The sequence below is a fragment of the Colobus angolensis genome, unplaced genomic scaffold, assembly GCF_000951035.1.
Source record: "Colobus angolensis palliatus isolate OR3802 unplaced genomic scaffold, Cang.pa_1.0 Scaffold511, whole genome shotgun sequence".
Taxonomy (NCBI): Eukaryota; Metazoa; Chordata; class Mammalia; order Primates; family Cercopithecidae; genus Colobus; species Colobus angolensis.
In genome coordinates, this window is record NW_012118611.1 from 304,021 (window position 1) to 326,466 (window position 22,446).

The window sequence follows — 22,446 nt, forward strand, 5'->3', positions numbered from 1 at the left end:
ATGAGGTTGTTAGGGTGGTTCCAAATCCAGTATGACTGGTGCTCTTATAAAAAGAGGTTAGGACACACATATGCACACAGAGGGACAACCATATGAAGACACGGGGAGAAGACAGCCGTCTACAAGAAAAGAGGAGTTGACACCTTGATCTTGAGATTTCAGCCCACTTCTGAGAAAATAAATTCTGTTATTTGAGCCACACTGTCTGAAGTGCTTTGTTACGTTAGCCTGAGCAGATGAAGACAATACTCCTTTAGAAGCTTGGAATGACCACAAGGATCAATCAAAACACTCACCAGACTGAAGAGGGGCCTGGCCTAAGCCATCGCTATGTCTGTCAAAGGACGTATATTTCCTGACCTCCGTGCCTGGGGCCCAAGAGCTGGTGGACATCCACAGGCCCTTGCAAGATGGCAGGGGCCCCAGATAGCTCTCCTGGACCCTGACACCTGTCTGCTGCTCTCCCTGTCCTGACCCCTGGGGTCTGTATGCCCAGGCCCTAGATTAGGTCATCCAAGTGGGTTCTCAGTGTGCATTTGTGGGACGGAACACACAGATGAGTGACTGAATAAAATGTCAACGACATTGAGAGACACTGGGAGAGCACAGACCATGTGGGTTAAGTTGGGGAAGACAAAATCATTCAGGTGGTCACATGTGGTCTTTACCCGTGATGGTGAGCGTGGCCGAGGTCCTCTCCTGCTCACATATGCACGAGTATTCTCCAGCATCTGCTATGACCAGGCCACGAATCTGCAGCTGACACCTGGTCCCATCCTGCTTCAGGCTGTATCTGTCCCCACCTTTGAGGGTGTTGGGCCCCTTTCTCCACTCCACGGGGGCCGCCTTTCTTAGCTTACATTGCAGTGTGACTGTAGTCCCTTCTGTGGCCTTCTGACTTCTCATATTCTCTATGAATCTGGCAGGCAGGGCTGAGAAGTACCAAACAGTCACTGATATCATCAGACTGTCTGGAGGATTCTTTGGACAGAATATGGACACCAATAAGGAGCCACACAAACCACCAAAGGACCACAGCAAGATGAGCAATATACAAACAATGAGAAGGCAAATGGTCCAGGAGGCACAGAGAACACACAGGGACGTGCATGAGCAGGACATCTCCTGATGAGAAGGGGAGGCAGGAGAAACCCAGAGGGCCCCAGTTAGAGGACAGACAATCACAGGGTTTCCACAGAAGCTCTGCCATATTTGGAGGCAGAAGGTGGTGACACAGAGAGGTGTATACACCCAGCCACAAGCCCACATGGCCACAGAGGATCTTTACCCCTGACAGTGAGTGTAGCTGAGGTCCTCTCCTGCCCACACACACATGAGTACACCCCGGTATCTGCCATAGCCAGGTCATGAATCTGCAGCTCACACACAGCCCCTTCTTGTCTTAGGTTGTATTTGTCCCCATCTCTGAGAGCCTTGAGGCCTTTCCTCCACTCCACAGGGGCTGCCTTGCTCAGCTCACATTGCAGTGTGGCTGTGGCCCCTTCCATGGTCTCTTCATTCCTCAGACCCTCTGTGAACTTGGCGGGCAGGGCTGGTGGAGGGATCAGAAAGACATGGACACAATGATACTGAGCACATGAAAAAGACAGGACATGGATGGCACAGAGAAGACACAAACCCCAACTGGACACAGACCACAAGCAGGGTATGCCAAGCACAGGCTGTAGATTCCCTCTGTTCAGCCTGGTAACATCACAGTCACGGCCCCTTCGTGGGCTCCTCAGGTCTCAGAGGTAACATGAATCTGGCATGCAGGGCCAGAGAGAGTCAGAAAACACAGAGAACATTAAACTCCTTGGAAAGTGCTGGTAGACAGGACATGACAAGATGAAAGACAAGACACAATCCAATAGGACAGGGTCCACAGTATCACAGGAGTGGGAATCTGGATGTAGATGAGAGTTTCTTCTGGTTCCTTCAGCAGCCCAGGAAGCTGGAAGGGATAGTGTGGCATGATGTGAAGAGTGTGGCAGTCTGGGGGAGACCATGCAACGGGCAGAGATTGATGGCAGGAAGTGAACAACTGGACATCAGAACACAGATCTGGACACATGGACTTTACCCCTGATGGTGAGCGTGACCGAGGTCCTCTCTTGTCCACACACGCATGAGTATTCCCCAGCATCTGCCACAGACAGGTCATGGATCTGCAGCTCACACTTCGTCCCATCCTGCTTCAGGCTGTATCTGCCCCCATCTCTGAGGGTCTCAGGACCCTTCTTCCATTCCACAGGGGCCACCTTGCTCAGCTCACACTGCAGTGTAGCTGTGGCCCCTTCTGAGGCCTCCTTGGTCTTCAGATCTTGAGTGAATCGTGCAGGCAGGGCTAGGAAGGGTCACATGGACAGAAGCCATCAAATCCTCTGGAGGATCTGAGGGACACAACCTGATTATCCAGGAAGGAAACAGAAGCAGATCTCGAGGATATGGGATAAGGTGGACCAAAGACTGTGCGAGACTGAGGTCTTCCTGTGTTCTGCCTGTGAGGTGCAGATTGACTGGATGATGGGCTCCATTCTGGATCTATTCTCAAAAGACATCTTGTCCTACCCATGTCCTATCATTACTAGGAAGCAAGACAGGCTCCTCCAACTTCCACATATGCAATAATGTGACGCATCTCCCTCTTCTCTCTCTCCAGTCTCACAGGTGGCACCTCCTTGTCCTGACACCTGCTTCCCCATTCTCATACAGGAGATACCCATCCCAGGCAGGGCTTCCATCAAGCACTACTCATGCATGGGCATACCTCGGCTCACTGCCAACCATACCAGCCCACACAAGGACCTGCTGTCTCCACCTCACTGCTCCTGTCCTGACTTTACTGGATACACATTGCCTTGGCTCAATCACCAAAACCCCCAACAGACTCCAGATATGGCTTCTACACCACACCTCTGACCCTTCAACCTGCTGTCCTCTCTTGCTTCCTGACTCTAGGCAGAGTGAGAGCTCACAAAGTACAATGGAGCAAGCCCCACCCTGGTTACCCCGTTATGGTCTGATTGTGTCCCCCCAAATTCATATGTTCAAACCTAACCTCTGGAACCTCAGATCGTGACTGTATTAAAGATAGGGCCTTTAAAATGGTAACTAAGGTTAAATGAGGTTGTTAGGGTGTGCCCAAATCCAATATGACTGGCATCCTTATAAAAAGAGGATATTAGGACACAGAGACACACTGAGGGGTGACCACGTGAAAAAACAGAAGACTGCATCAACAAGCCAAGGAGAGAAGCCTCAGAGGAAGTCAACCTAATAACACTTCACCTCAGACTTCTAGTCAGAAATCTAACAGAAATACTGGTACCAGGAGTAGGGTGCCATTGTAACAATTATCTAAAAATGTGGAAGTGGAAATCTAGATTGCTGTGAACAACGTGTTCATGTAAAGATGGACATTAAAAATGCTTCTGGTCAGACCTTAGATGGAAATAAAGAACAGGCTATTGGAAAGTGGAGGAAAGGTGATCCTTGTTATTACATGGCAAAGAACTTGTCCAAATTGTGTTGTTGTGTGTGGAAGGTAGGACTAAGAAACAATAAAATTTTGCATGTTTAATTGAGGAAATTTCTAAGTAAAGTGTTGAAGGTGCAACCTGTTTTCTCTTTGCTGCTTATTGTAAAGTGCAAGAGGAGGGAAACAAATTGAAGAAGGAATTGTAAATAAAAAAGGAACCAATACTTGAAGCTTTGGAAATTTTTCAGCCTAACCACATGGTAAAAAATGAGAAACTGTGTTCTGAAGAGAACATCAAGGGTGTGGCTAGACAACCATTTGCTAAAGCACCAGGTGTGCAATTTATGGATCCAATTAGTCATCTCAACAGAAGCCAGGAATAGAGATCCAGTTATCTGGAAAAGCCTCTTGTCTGATGGTGTGGACCTCCATGAACTGCATGGGAGGCCAACTCAGTTTTTGATAATCTTATACCAGCAGATTGGAGTGAACTGGACTGAGGTGGGATAAAATGAAGGAAGACTATCAGACTTCCGGGATTCACCAGAATGAGCTGTTATCACTATATGGCTGCAAACATGTCTTATCCTTCAAAATAAAAGAATGGCCCCAAAGGCATCAGCAGGGCTGTCACTGCCACTAGAGGTCCAGGGATCAGGACCACCTCTTCCCAGAACAGAGGGGGAAGAGGTTGTTACCCAAGGATGACTGGATAAGATGTTACTCAGGTCTGACAGATTGGGGACAACACTCTGGTTGGCAGGCAGGACTGGAATTAAGTCAAAGAGAATTATTTTTCAGGCTTTAAAAAAAAAAGTAAAGATGGGGTCTCACTGTCACCCAGGCTGGAGTGCAGTACAATTATAGCTCACTGCAGCCTCAAACTCCCAGGCTCAAGTAATCTTCAAGCCTCAGCCTCCCCAGTAACTGGAACCCCAGGTGTGCACCACCACATCTAATCCTTTTTTTTTTTTTTTTTTTTTTTTAGAAAAAGGGTCTTGCTATATTTTCCAGACTGGTCTAGAACACCTGGCCTCAAGTAATCTCAAGTAATTCTCCTGCCTCGGCTACCCAACATGCTAGGATTATAGACGTGAGCCACTGTACTGAGTTACCAGCCTTAAAACCTAGTGAAACTTCCTCTGCTAGGTTCAGACCTGCATAAGATCCATGACCCATTTTTTCTTTCCAACTTCCTCTCTTTTGAACATGAACGTCTATCCTATGCCTGCACCACCATTGAATTTTTCAAGCACAAAACTTGTCTGGTTTCATGTTTCACAACTGAAGAAGAATTTTGCCTCAGAATGAGTCATACTTCACCTCCCTCATGCTTGACTTAGATGACATTCAGATGAGATTTTGATTTTGAGTTGATGCTGGAATGGGTTAAGATTACGGGCTATTAGGAAGGAGTAAATGTATTTTGCATGTTAGAAGGTAATTAATTGTGGGAAGCCAGAGGGCAGAATGTCATGGTCTGAATTGAGTCCCCTCCCCAAATCTGTATGTTGAAATTCTAACCCCTAGTACTTTACAATGTCATGGTATTGAAATAGGATCTTTGAAAGGTAATAAGGTTGTTACGGTGGGCCCAGTCCTATATGACCAGAGAGTATCTACAAGCCAAGAAAAGACGCCTAAGGAGAAACCAACTGAGTGACTCCTTGATCTTGGAATTTCAGACTCCAGAAGTCTGAGAAAATAAGTATCTGCTGTGAAGTTACCCAGATGTAGTTGCTCTGCTGTGTCCACTGAGCAGACAAAGGCAGCAGTCCTTCAGGAGCCTAGCATGACCACAAGAACCACTCAAACACTCTCAGCAGATTTAGTGGAGCCTGGCCTGACCACCTCCTCAGTAAGCCCCCAACCCTACTGTGCATGTCCATCAGCAGAAACACAGGCCCTCACCTCTAGGCCTGAGTCCCCAGAGCCCGCGCACATGTGCGAGACCCAGCAAGATGCCAGTGGCCTCAGACAGTTCTCCTGGACCCTGACGTCTATCTGTGGAGCTCTCCTTTGGGTCCCTGCCCTATTCACTCTTGAAGTCCATATTCCCAGGCCCTAGATTACGTCATCCAAGTGGGTTCCATGTGCATTTGTGGGATGTATCACACAGGGGAGTGACTGAATGAGTCACTTGAGGCATTGTCTTGAGGCAATGATATCAAGAGGCATTGGGAGAGCACAGAACATATGGGTTAGGCGGGAGGAGACAGGAATCACTCAGGTGGCCACATGTGGTCTTTACCCATGATGGTGAGCATGGCCGAGGTCCTCTCCTGCCCACACACACACGAGTACTCCCCAGTGTCTGCCACGGACAGGCCACGAATCTGCAGCTCACATCTGGTCCCGTCCTGCCTCAGGCTGTGTCTGTCCCCATCTCTCAGGGTCTCAGACCCCTTCCTCCACTCCACGGGGTCCGCCTTGCTCAGCTCACACTGCAGCACGGCTGTGGCCCCTTCTCTGGCCTCCTGGTTTTTCACATTTTCTATGAATCTGGCAGGCAGGGCTGGGAAGGACCAAGCAGTCATTGAGATTATCAGACCGTCTGGAGGACTCTGTGGACAAGACATAGACACCCACAAGGAGCCACACAAACCATCAAAGGACCACACGTGAAAGAGCAAACAAACATACACATGGGGAGGAGGCAAATGGCCCTGGAGGAACAGAGAACACACAAGCAGAAGGATATGAGCATGAGGACACCTCCTGGGTAAGAAAGGAGGCGGGAGATGCCCAGAGGACCCCAGTTAGAGGACAGACAACCATGGGGTTGCCACAGAACCATGCCACATTTGAAGGCAGAAGGTGGTGACACAGAGATGTGGAGACACTAAGCCATGGTCCACATAGCTACACACGATCTTTACCCCTGACAGTGAGTGTGGCTGAGGTCCTCTCCTGCCCACACACACACGAGTACTCCCCGGCATCCACCACAGCCAGGCCACGGATCTGCAGCTCACACCTGGACCCAACCTGCTTCAGGCTGTGTCTGTCCCCATCTCTGAGGCAGTCATGCCCCTTCCTCCACTCCACCGGGGCCACCTTGCTCAGCTCACACCACAGTATGGCCGTGGCCCCTTCTGTGGCCTCTTCATTCCTCAGACCCTCTATGAACTTGGAAGGCAGGGCTGAGGAGGTCAAAAGACACAGATATAATCACATTTTCTGAGCATATGGAAGAGATAGGAATGACACGGATGGCACAGACAAGACACAGAACACAACTAGGCACAGGGTGCCTGGGGGTGTGCTGAGCACAGGCTGTGGACTGGGACTTCTCTCAGTACAGGCTCTACAGCACATGGCCACGGCCCCTCCTGTGGCCTCCTCACATCTCAGCCTTTATAGGAATCTCTGGCACCCAGACCCAGAGAGGGTCAGAAACACATGAAGAACATCAGGGGACAGAATGTGACAGGATGGAAGACACAGAATCCAACGTGACAATGTCGACAGAGTCCTCAGAGGCACATAGTGGGAGCCGGCTAGAGAGGCTGCTTCCTCCTGCTTCCTACAACAGCCCTGGAGGCTGGAAGAAGCTTGTGCAGTTACACAGGCAGGCACAGACACGGGGAGAGAACGCAGCATGGGCAGAGACAGATGGCGTCAAGTCAACACGTGGACACCAGAGCATGGTGCTGCTTGGCCGCGTGTGGCCTTTACCCCTGACGGTGAGCATGGCTGAGGTCCTCTCCTTCCCGCACATGCACAGGTACTCCCCAGCGTCCTCTGCCACCAGGCCGCGGATCTGCAGCTCACACCTGGCCCCGTCCTGCATCAGGCTATGTCTGTCTCCATCTCGGAGGGTCTCATGCCCCTTCCACCACTCCACAGGGGCCACCTTGCTCAGCTCACACCGCAGCGTGGCCGTTGCCCCTTCTGTGGCCTCTTCATTCCTCAGACCCTCTGTGAACTTGACGGGTAGAGCTGGAGGAGGATCAGAATATATGAACACAATCACGCTTTCTGAGCACATGGAAGATACAAAATATGGATGGCAAAGAGAAGACACAGAACCCATTTGGACACAGGCCACATGTGGGGTGTGCTCAGCACAGGCTGTGGACTGGGGCTTCCCATGCTCCAGCCTGTCAGCACTGTAGCTGTGACTCCTTCCATGGCCTCCTGAGTCCTCACACTTTATGTAACTCTGGCTGCCAGAGCCAGAGTATGTCAGACACACACAAGGACCATGAGAGCCACTGGAGCACTCTGGGGGCAAGGATAGGACAGCACGAAGGGCAAGGTACAGAAGCCAACAGGACAACATGATGGAGCCCATCCTTGTAGGCACATGGGGTGGAAGCTGGCTACAAGGCTGGTTTCTCCTGGTTCCCACAACAGCTTTGGAGGCTGGAGGAGACCCTGCAGAGTGATGAGAACAGGGTGGCGCAGATGCAGGGAGAGCACATGGGGTGAGTACAGACAGACGGCATGACATCAATACATGGACACCAGAATATGGCTCTCCTTGGCCACATGTGGCCTTTACCCCTGACGGTGAGCATGGCCGAGGTCCTCTCCTGCCCCCACACACACAAGTACTCCCCAGTGTCTGCCATGGACAGGCCACGAATCTGCAGTTCACATTTGGTCCCATCCTGCCTCAGGCTGTATCTGTCCCCATCTCTGAGGGTCTCAGACCCCTTCCTTCACTCCACAGGAGCTGCATTGTTCAGCTCACACTGCAGCATGACTGTGGTCCCTTCTCTGGCCTCCTGGTTTTTCACATCTTCTATGAACCTGGCAGGCAGAGCTGGGAAGGACCAAGCAGTCGCTGAGATCATCAGACTGTCTGGAAGACTCTGTGGACGGGACATGGACAACCACAAGGAGCCACACAAACCACCAAAGGACCACACGTGAAGAAGCAAATAAACATTCACATGGGGAGGAAGCAAATGGCCTGGGAAGAACAGAGAACACAAACGGATGAGCATGAGCATGAGGACACCTCCCGGACAAGAAGGATAGGCGGGAGACAACCGGAGGACCTCACTTGGAGAAGAGACAACCCCAGGATTGCCACAGGGGCTGTGCCACATTGGAAGATGAGAATGACACGGTGACATGTAGATACCAAGCCACGGGTCCACAAGGCCACACATGATCTTTACCCCTGATGGTGAACATGGCTGAGGTCCTCTCCTGCCCGCACACACACAAGTACTCCCCGGCATCCGCCATGGCCAGGCCACAGATCTGCAGCTCACACCTGGTCCCCTCCTGCCTCAGGATGTATCTGTCCCCATCTCTGAGGTTCCTGGGCCCCTTCCTCCACTCCACAGGGGCCACTTTGCTCAGTTCACACCACAACATGGCTGTGGCCCCTTCCACAGCCTCTTCATTCCTCAGACCCTCTGTGAACTTGGCCAGCAGGGCTGGGGGATCAGAAAGAGATGGCCACAATCACACCCTCTGAGCCCACAGAAGAGACAGGACATGGACAACACAGAAAAGACAGGGAAGCCATCTGAACACGGGCCACTTCTGGGGTGTGCTGAGTACAGGCTGTGCACTGTGGCTTCCCACGGTCCAGCCCGTTAGCATCACGGTGTGGCCCCTTCTGAGGTGTCCTCAGGCCTCATACTTTCTATGAACCTGGCTGGTAGGGCTGGAGAGGACACAAAGACCATGAGGCCCTCTGGAGACACCTTGGGACACTCAGCAAGGACACACTCCAACTATGGAGGAAACTAGGAATTAAAGCAGAGACACGTGGATGTGAAACAGTGCCCTGGGAGCAGAGAACAGATTGGCCTCGGACACGCAGAGGAAAGCCGCCCAGGACACAGAGGAGCTGGAATCCTAGCGGGGACCCCAAGATGATGGCAGACACATGCAGTGGCCACAAGACCCATGAGATGGGGAGGAAGAGATAGAACCAAACAGGATCTCCCCATCCCCAAGGTCTTCTGCAGCCCATCCTGGCTCAGGCTGAATCTGTCATCACGCTCAAGGGCCCAAGACCAGCCTGGTGGCTCAGTTACACTGTACTGTGGCCCAGGCCCCATTCTGTGGCTCCCTATTTTATAGCTCCTTCATAATTGTTTTTTCTTTTTCAGACAGGGTCTCAGGGTTGCCTAGGCTGGAGTGCAGTGGTGCCATCACAGCTCACTGCAGCCTCAAACTTGTGGCCTCAACCAATTCTCCCACCTCAGCCTCCTGAGTAGCTGGGACCACAGGTATACACCACCACAACCAGCTAATTTTCATATTTTTTGTAGAGATAGGGTCTCCCTGGGTTGCCCAGGTTGGGCCTGGAACTCTTGAGCTCAAATGACCCTCCTGACTTGGTCTCCCAAAGTGCTGGGATTACAGGTGTGAGCCCAGCCTCACGATCTTGATGAATAGCTGGAGGAAAAAGACACAAAATCAGCTGCCTAAAAATCTCCCACAGAATCATCCAGGCTCCTGCTTCTCATCAGTTCCTGCTGCTCCTGTGGCCAGAGCCCAGGGCAGACAGGGAATAAAGAGCCTGCTGCTGGGAGAAAGGAGGGTGCCGCCCTCCACCTTGACTGTCACCCTGTGTTCATGATGCAAGCAGGAACCCCACGCAGTGGGTGCCTTGGTGCATGGGTCCAGCAGATAAGAAATGACCAACCGAATACATGAAGGAACCATCCACCCGGACATGCCCTGCATGCAGGAGATAGCCATGGATCACAGGGACAGACGAGGGCCACTGTCTCCTGTGCACTGAAGCTGGGTGGCTTCCCAGCCCACCAGATGGAGACTGGAGCCTCAGAGTGCCCAGCTGCATCCCCTGGACGCCCCCGGGGAACTGCAGCTCAGAGCATCCTTGGGGCTTCGGGGTCCATTGGAAACTTCCAGCATGCAAGGGTGTCCTCTAAGGAGGTACAAGAGGGGGTCCAGCAGGGAACCCACCACCTGAAGCTTTCCTGGAACTTGCCCACTTCTGGAAGCAACTGCCTCAGGCAGCCGGCAGGGGTCCACTCTGGTCATCTGCTCTTCAGCCACCGGTCTGAGGAGGCACTGGCATCCAGACAGCCATGCCTGGCCCCCAGAACCTGCCCCTTCACCGGCCTGAGGGATCACCTCTTGCAGTGTGAGGGGAGCCCACCAGAGTCCTGGGCAAGAAAGTCCTCAAGCTTGGGAGAGTCCTTCCCTGCATTCCGCCTAAGGTGCTCGGGCCCTCCACCCGGGCCGGCTTTATCCCATGTGCTTTCCCTGACAGAATCGAGCCAGGCCAAGGCCCCGAGCACCTGCACACGTCGCACCACACCACCAGCCACACTGGGCCATGGGTTCCAGCTCCACAGACACAAGAGGCCAGGCCTGCAGGGCTCTATCCCTTCTGCTAACACTGGTGGCTTGAGGCTGGAATCCTCTCCTTGCTGTGACTGAGAGGTTCAGGGCCCAGGGTGAGTTCTGCAGCCTCATGTCCCTAGGGGACCCAGCCATGGCTGAGATCCACTCCCACCCCCCACACATGACGACACCCTAGATCCACCGCAGGCAGGCCACAGGGCTCTGGATGTCTTGTCCTGGTCAAAGCCCCCATCTTGGATCGTCTTGGGCCCCTTTCCTCTACTCCACACAGATGCTCTGCTTGGCTGACACATGAAGAGTCACTGTGGCTGCTCCTCCCCACAGTGACCCCCATCACCTCCTCCCCACAGTCATCCCCACCACCTCCTCCCCACAGTTACCCCCATCACCTCCTCCCCACAGTCACCCCATCACCTCCTCCCCACAGTCACCCCCATCACCTCCTCCCCACAGTCACCTCCATCACCTCCTCCCCACAGTCATCCCTCCTCCCCACAGTCACCCCATCACCTCCTCCCCACAGTCACCCCCATCATCCTCCCCACAGTCACCTCCATCACCTCCTCCCCACAGTCATCCCCATCACTTCCTCCCCACAGTCACCCCATCACCTCCTCCCCACAGTCACCCTGCCTCTCGCCTCCTCACAATGGACCCTCCCCTCCCTGGCTGTGCACTCCAGCCCACGTGCCATCTCCCCACTCCTTTCTGTGTTCCATTCCTGGAGCTCCTCCTGATTGCCTTCCTGCCTTCCTGGTGTTAACCCTGGAGAAGATCTATGATCTCACTTTTGTAATGATTTGGTTCTCCCCATATCCTCTGTCTCTGCCTACAACCCCACAGGGCTCAAACAGCCCTCTCTTCTCTGCTGCCTTACTGCTCCTAAGACAGGTAATACGCAGGTGTGAGGAATCCCTACCGAAGGAATGAAGGAACCACACGCAGAAACAGGGAAGGCCATAGCGCAGACATGGGCACAGGGCAGGAATACGCACACCCACTCGGACACAGCCACCCATGCACGTGGCCAGAGGCAGTCATTACCCTTCACGGTGAGAGTGGCGGAGGTCCTCTCCTCCCCACACACACAGGAGTACTCCCCAGCATCTGCCACGGCCAGGCCACAGATCTGCAGCTCACACACAGCCCCATCCTGCCTCAGTCTGTGTCTGTCCCCATCTCCGAGGCTCTCACGGCCCTTCCTCCACTCCACGGGGGCCGCCTTGCTCAGCTCACACCGCAGCGTGGCTGTGGCTCCTTCTGTGCTCTCTTGGTGTCTCAGTCTTCCTGTGAAGTGGGCAGGCATGGCTGGGGAGGGATGGACAGACAGACATGCAGGAGATCAGACTCTGGGAAGCACAGGGGGACAGGCCATGGCGAGATGGAGGATAAGACAGACTCCCACAGGACAGGTCCCAGGGTGCCTCGAGGGTGGGAGTCTGGCTGCAAATGCCAGGTTCTCCTGGTTCCTTCAACAGTCCAGAGAGCTGGAAGGGACTCCATGATGTGCTGGGAAGAGCATGGCACAGTTGGGGGAGACTGGAATTGGTGCAACTGACAGCAGAGGTAAAGAACTGGACACCGGACACGACTCTGGACACAGTCTTACCCCTGATAGTGAGTGAGGCCGAGGTCCTTTCCTCTCCACACACACACGAGTACTCCCCAGCATCCACCATGGCCAGGCCACGAATCTGCAGCTCACACATGGCCCCGTCCTGCCTCAGGCAGTATCTGTCCCCATCTCTGATGGTCTCGGACCCCTTTCTCCACTCCACGGGGGCTGCCTTGCTCAGCTCACACCTCAGTGTGGCCGTGGCCCCTTCTGTGGCCTCCTTGTTTCTCAGTTTCCCGATGAACTGGGCAGGCAGGGCTGCAGGAAGGTCAGACACAGAGAGCATCGTCTTTGCTCCCCTGCATTGGAGGAAGTGGCATCTTTGGGCCACATGGGCAGGGTGAACAGAGACACTTACCAGTCACCGTGAGGGTGGCAGTAGTAGTCTGGTCCCCGAAGGAGCATGAGTACCGCCCGCTGTCCTCCGGCCGGAGGTCGCGGACCACCAGCTCCAACACAGCACCCTCCTGGCGTAGGCTGTATTTGTCACCTGGCCTCAGGACGTTGTCTCCACAGCACCATTCCACGGGCGCAGCCACAGACGACAGCACACAGCGCAGTGTGGCAGCACCACCCTCCCGCACCTCCAGGTCCTTCAGGGCCTCCTGGAACCGCACTGGCCGGGCTGCAGACAGGCACAGGCTCAGCTCGCCCTCCCCTGACTGGTCCACTAGGGCTCCCCTATAGGTGGTGGAGGGCTGGGGACATCAGCTGCAGGGTCCCCCTTCTCCTTTGGGGCCTGTGGCAGGGACCTCGAGACTTCTGGAAAGGGGCAGCTCTGAGGGTGAGGGATAGAAAGGGTGAACCAAGCAGGAGAACAGAAGGGTGGGGTGTCAGGGACCTGTGCCCCCAAATTCACAGTTGGAGGCCCTAGCCCAGACCTCAGAGCATGGCTGTGATGAGGGAAGTAAGGTCAAATGAGGTCACGGTGGGCCCTAAGCCACTGTGGCTGGCGCCTCCTAAGATGGGAGGTCAGGGACACAGGCATGCACAGAGGGACAGCTCTTCAGGGACGCAGGGGAGACAGCTCTGCAGGGCGGCTCCTGTGGTGTGGCAGAGGCCAGAGCGGAAGCCAAGCAGGGTGGATGAGGTGCCAGGGAGAGCCAGGAAGGACACAGGGAGCCGTGGGCACCCCATACAGGATGCACGGGAGCCTGGGTCCTCCCACCTTGGACTCTTTGTGGGCGTACATGCCCTGCCCTGAAGATGGTGCTGCCTGAGAAGAGAGCTGTAGGCACCTGGCCTGTGGCTGGGCTTTGGGGCTGCTGGGGCTCACCGTGCACCCTGACAATGGAGCTGCTGCAGGCGCCCCCAGTCTCACACTTGTAGCGTCCGCTGTCCTGCAGGGTGGCCCCAGTGATGAGCAACTGGGCCCGGTGGCCCTCGTGGCTCAGCTGATACCGGGCAGATCCCCGCAGGGTCTTCCCATCCTTGGTCCAGCACACAGGGCTGTCGCAGGCACTGGTCTCGCACACCAGGGTCAAGTCCTCACCCTCTGTGATGGTGGCATCTGTGAGCTCTCGGGAGAAGACACTTGGCTTACCTGGGGGACAGAGAGAGAAGCAGGAGCATGTGGGATCCTGTCGTGCTGCTGCTGGAGGGGCCAACAGGGACAAACCCTGGGTCTCACTGCGGACCAGGCAACACCCTGGCTCCGCACCCACCAGTCACCCTCACGCTGGGGCCACGTAACAGGCTGTGGAGGGAACAGGGAAGTCTCCGTGCGGCTCCTGCCCCAGTGGGGATGCAGCCTGGCCAGCGCCACACCAAGAACAGTTCTGCAAACCATGCAGAAGCATTCATCCCGAAAGCCCAATTCAGCCTTCCGAGCCCCCACCCCACAGTCAGCCAATGGTGCTTTCTCTGTGTGCCCAGGGATACTAGGCACATGGCTGAGCTGCCATCTGCCTCCCCACCTGTCTGCAGCTCTGAGCAACATGTGCAACGTGGGCATGTGACCCACCAGTGACCCGCAGGGTGGCCGAGGCCCGCTGGTCACCCGCCTCGAAGTAGATGGTGCCCGAGTCCTTGAGCGCCAGCTGCCGCAGGGTCAGCACGTGGTAGCCCCCAGGCTGGGCCTCGATCTCATTGAGCTCGTTGGTATGCAGGGGTGTCTTATCCAGGAACCAGTGCACAGGCTCGTAGTTGGCCGGGGAGATCCGGCAACGGAAGGTGGCCGAGGAGCCCTCCTGCACATCCACGTCCTCTAGGTCCTCGATGATGTGCACTCTCTGGCCTGCAAAGGCACAGCGTCCTGGGCAGGCTCAGCTAGCAGTGCTCCCCAGGACAGACACTCCCCAGGACAGAGCAAGGTGGCTGTGTTTTAACAAGTTTGCAGGGACAGAACTCCGAAAACAGTAAGTGGCTCAGAGTTTGAACGGTCCAAAGATACTTGTTTGAGGGCAACTTGGAGCCCTGAGTCCACTTCTCTGCACCTTGGAGGTCCTTCTGCAAGGCTTGCTGGGGGAGTCTGCAGCCTGCTGAGAACCCAGGAGAGCACACTTCTGCCCCCTATCCAAGCTGTGCTCCCAGGAGCGGTTGGCTCCCAAACCTGCTTACAAAGCTGTGTGTATCATTACAATTGTGCCATGAAATTAACTCTTGTAGTAACAGATGAAAGAGGAGTGTGAAAAAAATGGCTATAGTTATGCTGAAATTGAAATCAAATGCTTGGAAGATAGGAAATGTGAATTCTTAGAAACGAGGTTTTTTGGCTGCTGAATTAGGGATGGTAAGAGATGAGCATTTATGAATATCGAGACAGGTCCTGCATTCAGATTCCTTCTGCATGCACAAGTGTCCTGCAGGCATAGCTCCACCTCAAAGAAGGCGACCCCAACCTGGGCAATCCACATGGATGAAGAGCTCTCATTAGTGGATGGCACACAAGGAAATGGCTTGGGCCCCTGACCAGGCCAGCTGACATCCTCATACGTTAAACTTATTTTATTTTTTTAGAGATGGAGTCTCACTGTCTCCCAGGCTGGAGTGCAGTGGCACGATCTTGGCTCACTGCAACCTCCGCCTCCCGGGTTCAAGCAACGCTCCTGCCTCAGCCTCCTGAGTAGCTGAGATTACAGGCATGTGCCACCATGCCTGGCTAATTTTTGTATTTTTAGTAGAGATGGGGTTTCACCATGTTGGCCAGGCTGGTCTAGAGCTCCTGACCTTGTGATCCAACTGCCTCAGCCTCCCAAAGTGCTGGGATTACAGGCGTGAGCCACCACGTCCAGCCATGTTAAACTTTTAAAGAGCATCTTTTGTTATCTTATGACTCTCACTCTTGATGGCTTTTAAAAAAAATTAACTATGGGTACCAGCTTTATTAGATCATGGGGCTTTACTGTGTTAACAGAATGCTTTCACCAGGGTCACCAAATCCATTGGAGAGGACAAATCAGTGATGATTCCTGCTTTGCATTACTTCTGATGATCATAACTGGGGCCTTTCAAATACTGAACCCTGTGAACGCCCTGTGGTCAGACCCCAGTAAGGACCCCCTGCAAACTCAGCTCTGGACACACCAGCCTGGGACTTCAGAGCCAAGTGAAAGCTGCGGTGAAGGGGCTGGGCCTCGCCTGCTCTGATCCCAATGTGCCTGATGACCTTGCCCTGGCCATGGACCCACTAAAGCTTCAGTTTTCTTATCTACAGAGTGGGGAAAATGACAGCTATCACTCTGCCTGCCACTCAAATGTGGAGCCAAACAGTAAGATCAAACAGCCACCTGCTATGATCTGAATGTCCCCTTGGAAACTCATATTGAAACTTAATCCCAATGTGGTAATATTAAGAGGTGGAGCCTTTAAGAGGGGATTGGGTCCAAGGTGGGAATGGGTTAATCCATTCATGGATCAGTGGGTTAACAGGTTAATGTGTTAAAGTGCTTTCATGAGAGTGGTGGCTTTAAAAGAAGATGAAGAGAGGCCTGAGTTAGCACACTCAGTCCCCTCCCCATGAGATGCCCTGTGCCACCCCCTGGGGACTCGGCAGAGAGTCCCTGCCAGCAAGAGGGCCCTCACCAGATGTGGCCCCTTGACCTTGAGCCTCCAGAGCTGTAAGAAGTAACTTTATTTCCTATATATATTACCCAGTTTCAGGTATTCTGTTGTAAACAAGAAAAAGACTAAAATGCCACTGTAACTCTCAATGACAACCCTAATGACCATCAGTTCTTCCCTGGGAGCACCTGAGGCTGCCCGGCACAGCTGAGTCAGGCTGTCCCTCTGGGATAAGGGTGACACATTGTATGTACAGATACACACTGAGCTCACGCATGGGGGCCAGGCACACAGGGCATGTGGGAGAAATACACAGTGACCAAATCAACACAAGTAAGTGAGCACCAGCAGCTCACCACAGCCATGCTGGGGAGCCTCAGTGACCACCCAGGGTGCACCCCTCTACCCTTATGATAAGAAACTGAGGCTGGGCCTGTCCACCTCCAAGTCTCCAGTGCCGTTCAAAGCCTAGACCCAAGCACACTTGGCTGCCTCACCTTGCACTAGGAGCTGGGCCTGGGACCGGGCCTGGCCAATGTCGCAGGTGTAGGTGTCACTGTCTGCCTTCTCCAGGGCACTGATGGTGAGCTGCAGGGCCAGGCCATCCTGGCTGGGCTGGTGCTTCCTTGAGGCCCGTAGCTCCAAGAGGCCCTTGCGCCAGGTCACTGTGGCCGCGGGGCGCTCCGTCTTGCACGTGAACACAGCTGTGCCTTTCTCCTCCACCTGCAGGTTGGTCAGCTCCTCTGTGAAGCAGTTTGCTTTTTCTGGGGCAGGGAGATGGAGGCAGAATAGGTGGGGCATGAGGCCTGCACAGACCCCAGGCCGGCCCTGTTATATTCCAGGCCTGGCTGGGGAAGCTCTGGGACCTGGGTGAGCCCTTTCACCTGGGACAGAGGAGCTCAGGCTCCACGGGTGGCCCCGTGCCCCGCTAGGGTAGAGACGCCACTCCAGGGCCATTCGTGGGGCTCCTGCAGCATTTACCTTCCACACAGAGGCTGGCTGTGCTCTTGGAAGCCTCTGCCTCACACGTGTACTCGCCCATGTCCTTGAGCGAGGCCCCGCGGATAACCAGCACAGCCATCGTGCCCTCACAGACCACATCGTACTTCTGGCTCTTGCAGATGGCCTTCCCATCCTTCAGCCAGCGCACAGGCGTGCCCGCCCGTGACAGCTCACAGCGCAGCTCCACATCCTCCCCTGGCGCCACCCGCTGGTCTTCCAGGGGCTTCACGATGGCCGCCGGCCTCTCTGAAGAGAGCAGAGACAGCTGCCCTTGAAGCACAGCCATGGCCATGGAGCCAGCCACAGATGACTGCAGTCACGGCCCCAGCCACCATCCTGGCTACAGCCATAGCTCTACGCACAGACCCAGCCAAAACCCTACCACCTTCACCATGACCAGGATTGGAGCAATGACAAGCATTTGAGAACACTGACTCTCTGGTGACCAAGACAACAGAACCTGCAACCCCCAAACTCTGGGACCTCGGCCCTCAGGAGCTTCAGAGTCCTGAAATGTTAGTGTCCCCACTGTCACCAGGGTGGGACTCAGGAAGCAGGAAGATCAACAACTACAGAATTTTATCCTCTGGCATCTTTCAGGCCCACGCTGGCATCCTCTGAGTGTGCCCCACTGAACTGCACCAAGTGTGCTCATCAGGGGCGCGAACTCGGGCGCTGGTGGTGATGTCAACGGAGCAGGTGGCTGGGCCCTCAGGCCAGTGCTGCCAGACTGGCCCTGTGAGCCACAGCTCTGGGAGCTACCAAGTGCTCAGGGTACTCAGAACAGAGATTGGAAAAGAATCCAGGCCTGTATCAGAGCTCAGAGAAGAGTGCAACCCCACTTCCACACGAGAACTGCCCCCAGCATCCAGCAGGTGCCTCAGGCCCTGTGGCTCCTAGAAGGGGTGCTCTGCAGCAGCTGGGGGAAGCAGGCCTCAAAAGCACCCCCACCGGCTTCTGCAGCCACTGGGGCCCAGCTCCTGGACTCCTGGGGACAGGCCCAGGGTCCCCATTCCTCAGCCCAGGTGATAAGCCCCCGTCCGGCAGGCCCTGCCCACCTTTGACAATGAGTGAGGCCTTGGAGGTGAGGCTCCGCACAGAGAAGATCACTTCCCCAGCATCACTCGGCACAGCCTCCCGGACCACTAGGATGTATTTTCGGCCCTGACGTGTGGCCTGGAAGCGGCTGGAGCTGCCCACCGTCTTCCCACCGACTGTCCACATGGCTGGGTCGCTGGCACTCTCATGGGACAGGACGCACTCGAAGCTGCAGCTCTCCCCCTCCAGCACCTCCACTGTCTTCAGCCTCTTGGTGATGCCCACGTGCAGATCTGCGGGCCAACGGAGACTGTCAGGCCAGGCGAGAGGACAGCACTGCCCTGGGCCAGACCTAGGAAGGTCCAGACCCTGGGAGGGATCAGAGCCCAAGGGACCAGATCCCAGGAGGAGCTGGATCCCTTAGAGGGACCAGATCCCACAGGGATCAAACCCTGGGAGGTGTCAGACCCTGGGAGAGGCCAGGCCCTGTGGGGGCAGGGTGCCACACTGCACCAGCCATTGAGTAGACACCCCTCTGCTGGAGCTGGCTGTTCCCTGGCATTTGCATAACCAACAACTCTGAGCTCCAATCAGGGTAGCAGGGAGAGGGAGGACCCATGGTCGTCACACGGAGGAGAGGAGGCACAGGACCCGGTAGTCCCAGCTCCAGGACAAAATCGCCATGCCTCCTGCCCCTTCCCCATCTCGTTACAAGACTGTCAAGGACCAGCAAACAGGCTGGTTACGCCGCCTGTCACCCACACCAGGATGCCACTGGGACTGGGCACACACACACAGGCCAGGTAGCCACCCTGCAGTTGAGGGAACTGCCCCTGAAAAGCAGGACAGACTCCAGGGCATGCACACCCCCAGTGCTGCAGGGCTGGGTTCAGGGATGGCTCCACCCTGTCAGCCCAGTGGCCCTGGGGCCTTGCTGGGGCCCCATGAAGGACAGAGACATGGCCTACTCACAGCCCCTGCCCGGCATCTCGGCTTCTCCCTGGCCATCCCCATTGGTGTCCCCACACGGGCCTGGTGGCTTCTTTGCACACATCCCCTGGTACAGGGCAACATCCCCGGGCTACGTCGGGACCACCAGGCAGGGACAGCACAGCCTCCAACCCTGACTCCGGGACCCATCGTCCCCAGGTCCACCTGCCTGCACCCAGGCCTCACGGAACCATGTCAAGTCATGGCTTCTCTAGAAGGCTCCCCTGACCTCCCCGGCTCAGCAGAGCAGCCCTTCAAACTCAGAGAATGACGTGGGCCACCCAGGTAGTGGCCAGCCCCACATCCATGCCCATCCAGCACACCTCCCTTCCCCGAGCTCTGCCATGCCCACAGCCACACACCGTGCACGCTGACCCGGGCTCGGGTCTCCTCGGAGCCCACGTGGCAGGTGTACAGGCCGGCGTCCTCGGGGCTCAGGTCATGCACCACGAGCCCCCGCATGCCCACCGTGTGCAGGAAGTCATACTTGTCGCTGGGGCCCAGCTGCACGCCATCTTTGTGCCACACCACATGGGCCGCGGGGTCAGAGACCTCACACTGCAGGGCCAGGGTGCTGTGCTCCTCTGCAGACAGGTCATCCAGCGCCTTCAAGAACACCACCGGCTTCACTGCAGGAGGGGTAGGAGGGTGAGGGGAGCCGAGCACCTGTCCCATCCCTAGTGGGGAGCCCCGAAGACTGGTGGGATGGCTCACCTCGGACCTCCAGGTGGGCAGAGGTTGACACCTTGGGGGAAGAGGCGCATACTATGCCTGCATCAGTCCGCCGGACGCTCTTCAGTACCAGCCTGTGGCGCCGGCCCCTGTGCGAGATCTCATGGAAGCTGTCGTTGTACAGGGGCATCCCGTTGAGCGACCACTCGACCTCCTCGTCCTCATGGGACAGCTCACAGGAAAAGCTGGCCCGGCCCTCCTCCATGGCCTCTGCATCCTGCAGCGGCCCTGTCACTGTCACCTCCCGCGCTGCAAGGGACACACCGGGCCTCAGTGCCCACATCACCAGGCAACCCCTCCCCAAAACCCTCTCAGTAGCCCCGTGCCCCTCATGCCCCACCTTCCACAGTGACCTCAGTACTGCTGTAGGCGCTGCCCGCCTGGCACCGGTAGACACCAGCATCGGCAGGCATGAGCCGGAGGATGCGCAGCTCGGCCATCTGACCCTCCAGGCTCATCTTAAACTTCTCAGAGGGGGACAGGGGCGTGTCATCCTTGTACCACTGCACAGCCTTGGGGGCTGGCCGGAAGTCGCAGGACAGGACCACTGACTGCAGTTCACGCCCTGTCTTGGGCTCCAACGGCCGTGTGAGGACTACGGGGATGTCTGCAGGGAGTGGAGACAGGCTGGGCCACGGGGCCACAGGAACCAATCACCCTGTCCTGCCTGCCAAGCCCCGAGTCTGCTCACCTATGGCCCTGAACTGTGTCCTCCCCTGGCCCTGAGCCATGTCCACTGTTCCCTGAACTATGCCTTCCCCTGGCCCTGAGCTGTGTCCTCTGTGGTCCTGAACTGTGTCCTCCCCTGGTCCTGAGCGACACCCATCTGTGGCCCTGAACTGTGTCCCGTCACTGCACTGAGCCTTCTTCTCCCATGACCCTGCCCTGTACCCACCCACAGCCTTGTCCTTTTGTGCCTCTGCCTCGCGTCCACCCACAGGGGCGGGAGTGCTCACCTGAGACCACCAGGCGGGCAGAGGAGCGAGACTTGCCAATGGTGAAGTGCACGGGCCCGGTCATGGTGGAGCAGGTCCGCCGCAGCATCAGCCGGTGCACCGTGCCCTCCTGCTCCAGGCCCACGTTCCCCCCAGCCTGCAACACTGTCTTCCCCAGGAGCCACTTAGGTGGCCGCACTGAGGGGATGGAAGTCTCACACTCAAACCAGGCAGGAGCGGGCTCCATCACCGTCACGTCCTGCAGACCCCGCACAATGGTGATGGATTGCTCTGTTGGGGAGAAGCAGTTGCTGGCGGATCCCATGGATAGGACAAGTTGCCCCTCTGGCAGGGTTCCTTCCTGGAAACAAGCCCTGCCCCACTAGATGCATGTTAGCATCCTCCTGAGCTACCCAGACCCAGCATCTCCAGGAGTGTAGGGTAAACCATGGACCTAGGAGACTCCCCCCAACAAAAGCAACCTGCAGAGCTGCCCTCCCTGCCTGCACCTTCCACAAAGAACTGTGCACTAGTCTTGACATCGCCGGCGTCGCAGGTGTAGGTGTCCTCGTCCTCTGCCTGGACGTCACTGATGATCAGCTTGCGGTAGAGGCCATCACTGACCAGCTCGTACTTGGGCCCGGGCCGCAGCTCCTGAATGCCCTTGAACCACCGCACCTGGGCGGTGGCCCGGGACACCTGACACTCCAATACACCGCGGTGCTTCTCCATGGCAATCTTGTCCCGCAGAGGGCGCACGAGGGTCACTGGCAGCTCTGTGAGTGTGGTTGGGGCACGGGGTGGATCAGAGATGGTGCTCCAGGCTCCCAGGCCCAGGCTCCGACAAGGCACTGGGTGTTTTGGGCGACCAAGGGCCCGGACCCCACTAGGCCCCAACAGCCCATGTCTGCCCGGCAGGGGACAGCAGGTGGTGAGGCCGAGTATCCCCCTTGGAGCTGTGCTAGGACCTGCTCCACAGAGCAGACCACCAGCAAGGGGAGTGTGCCTGCCTCTGCCTACCCTGCCCTCCCATATCCCACACTCCCACTTCCACCACCCAGGTCCTGCCCGCTGTCCCGGCCCACCAAGAGCAGGGTAGGCTCTGCCCCATGTAGCCCCACCCTCTGCAGTCCTCTCCCCAAGCCCCCACTTCGGAACCATAACCACATACCCTAGCCCAGTCCCAGGAACTCATGTCCCCTCCCCGCACACCACTGACTTAGCCCTACTGGCCCGTCCCCACTCCACCTGTCTGCAGAGCCTCTCCCCCTGCCGCCCCAGCACCACTCTCCCTGATCCTCCTCCTCACTGCCACCAGGTAGAACTCCCCACCCCCGACAAGC

At 56.0% G+C, this 22,446-nt stretch overlaps 1 protein-coding gene across 1 annotated transcript in view; it reads right to left on the reverse strand.

The window, feature by feature from the left end:
• The window catches only part of OBSCN (obscurin, cytoskeletal calmodulin and titin-interacting RhoGEF), a gene marked incomplete at its 5' end in the record, with an annotated part of 166,694 nt that overhangs the window by 74,982 nt on the left and 69,266 nt on the right, over positions 1–22,446 (reverse strand). Inside the window, 21 exon segments of the mRNA XM_011960527.1 lie at positions 669–932; positions 1,289–1,552; positions 2,084–2,347; positions 5,733–5,996; positions 6,361–6,624; positions 7,160–7,423; positions 7,989–8,252; positions 8,614–8,877; positions 11,834–12,097; positions 12,399–12,662; positions 12,763–13,029; positions 13,681–13,947; positions 14,368–14,640; positions 16,904–17,170; positions 17,388–17,654; positions 18,467–18,739; positions 19,799–20,065; positions 20,151–20,417; positions 20,509–20,775; positions 21,125–21,394; positions 21,613–21,879. Of these exon segments, the coding sequence (XP_011815917.1) occupies positions 669–932; positions 1,289–1,552; positions 2,084–2,347; positions 5,733–5,996; positions 6,361–6,624; positions 7,160–7,423; positions 7,989–8,252; positions 8,614–8,877; positions 11,834–12,097; positions 12,399–12,662; positions 12,763–13,029; positions 13,681–13,947; positions 14,368–14,640; positions 16,904–17,170; positions 17,388–17,654; positions 18,467–18,739; positions 19,799–20,065; positions 20,151–20,417; positions 20,509–20,775; positions 21,125–21,394; positions 21,613–21,879 (5,592 nt within the window).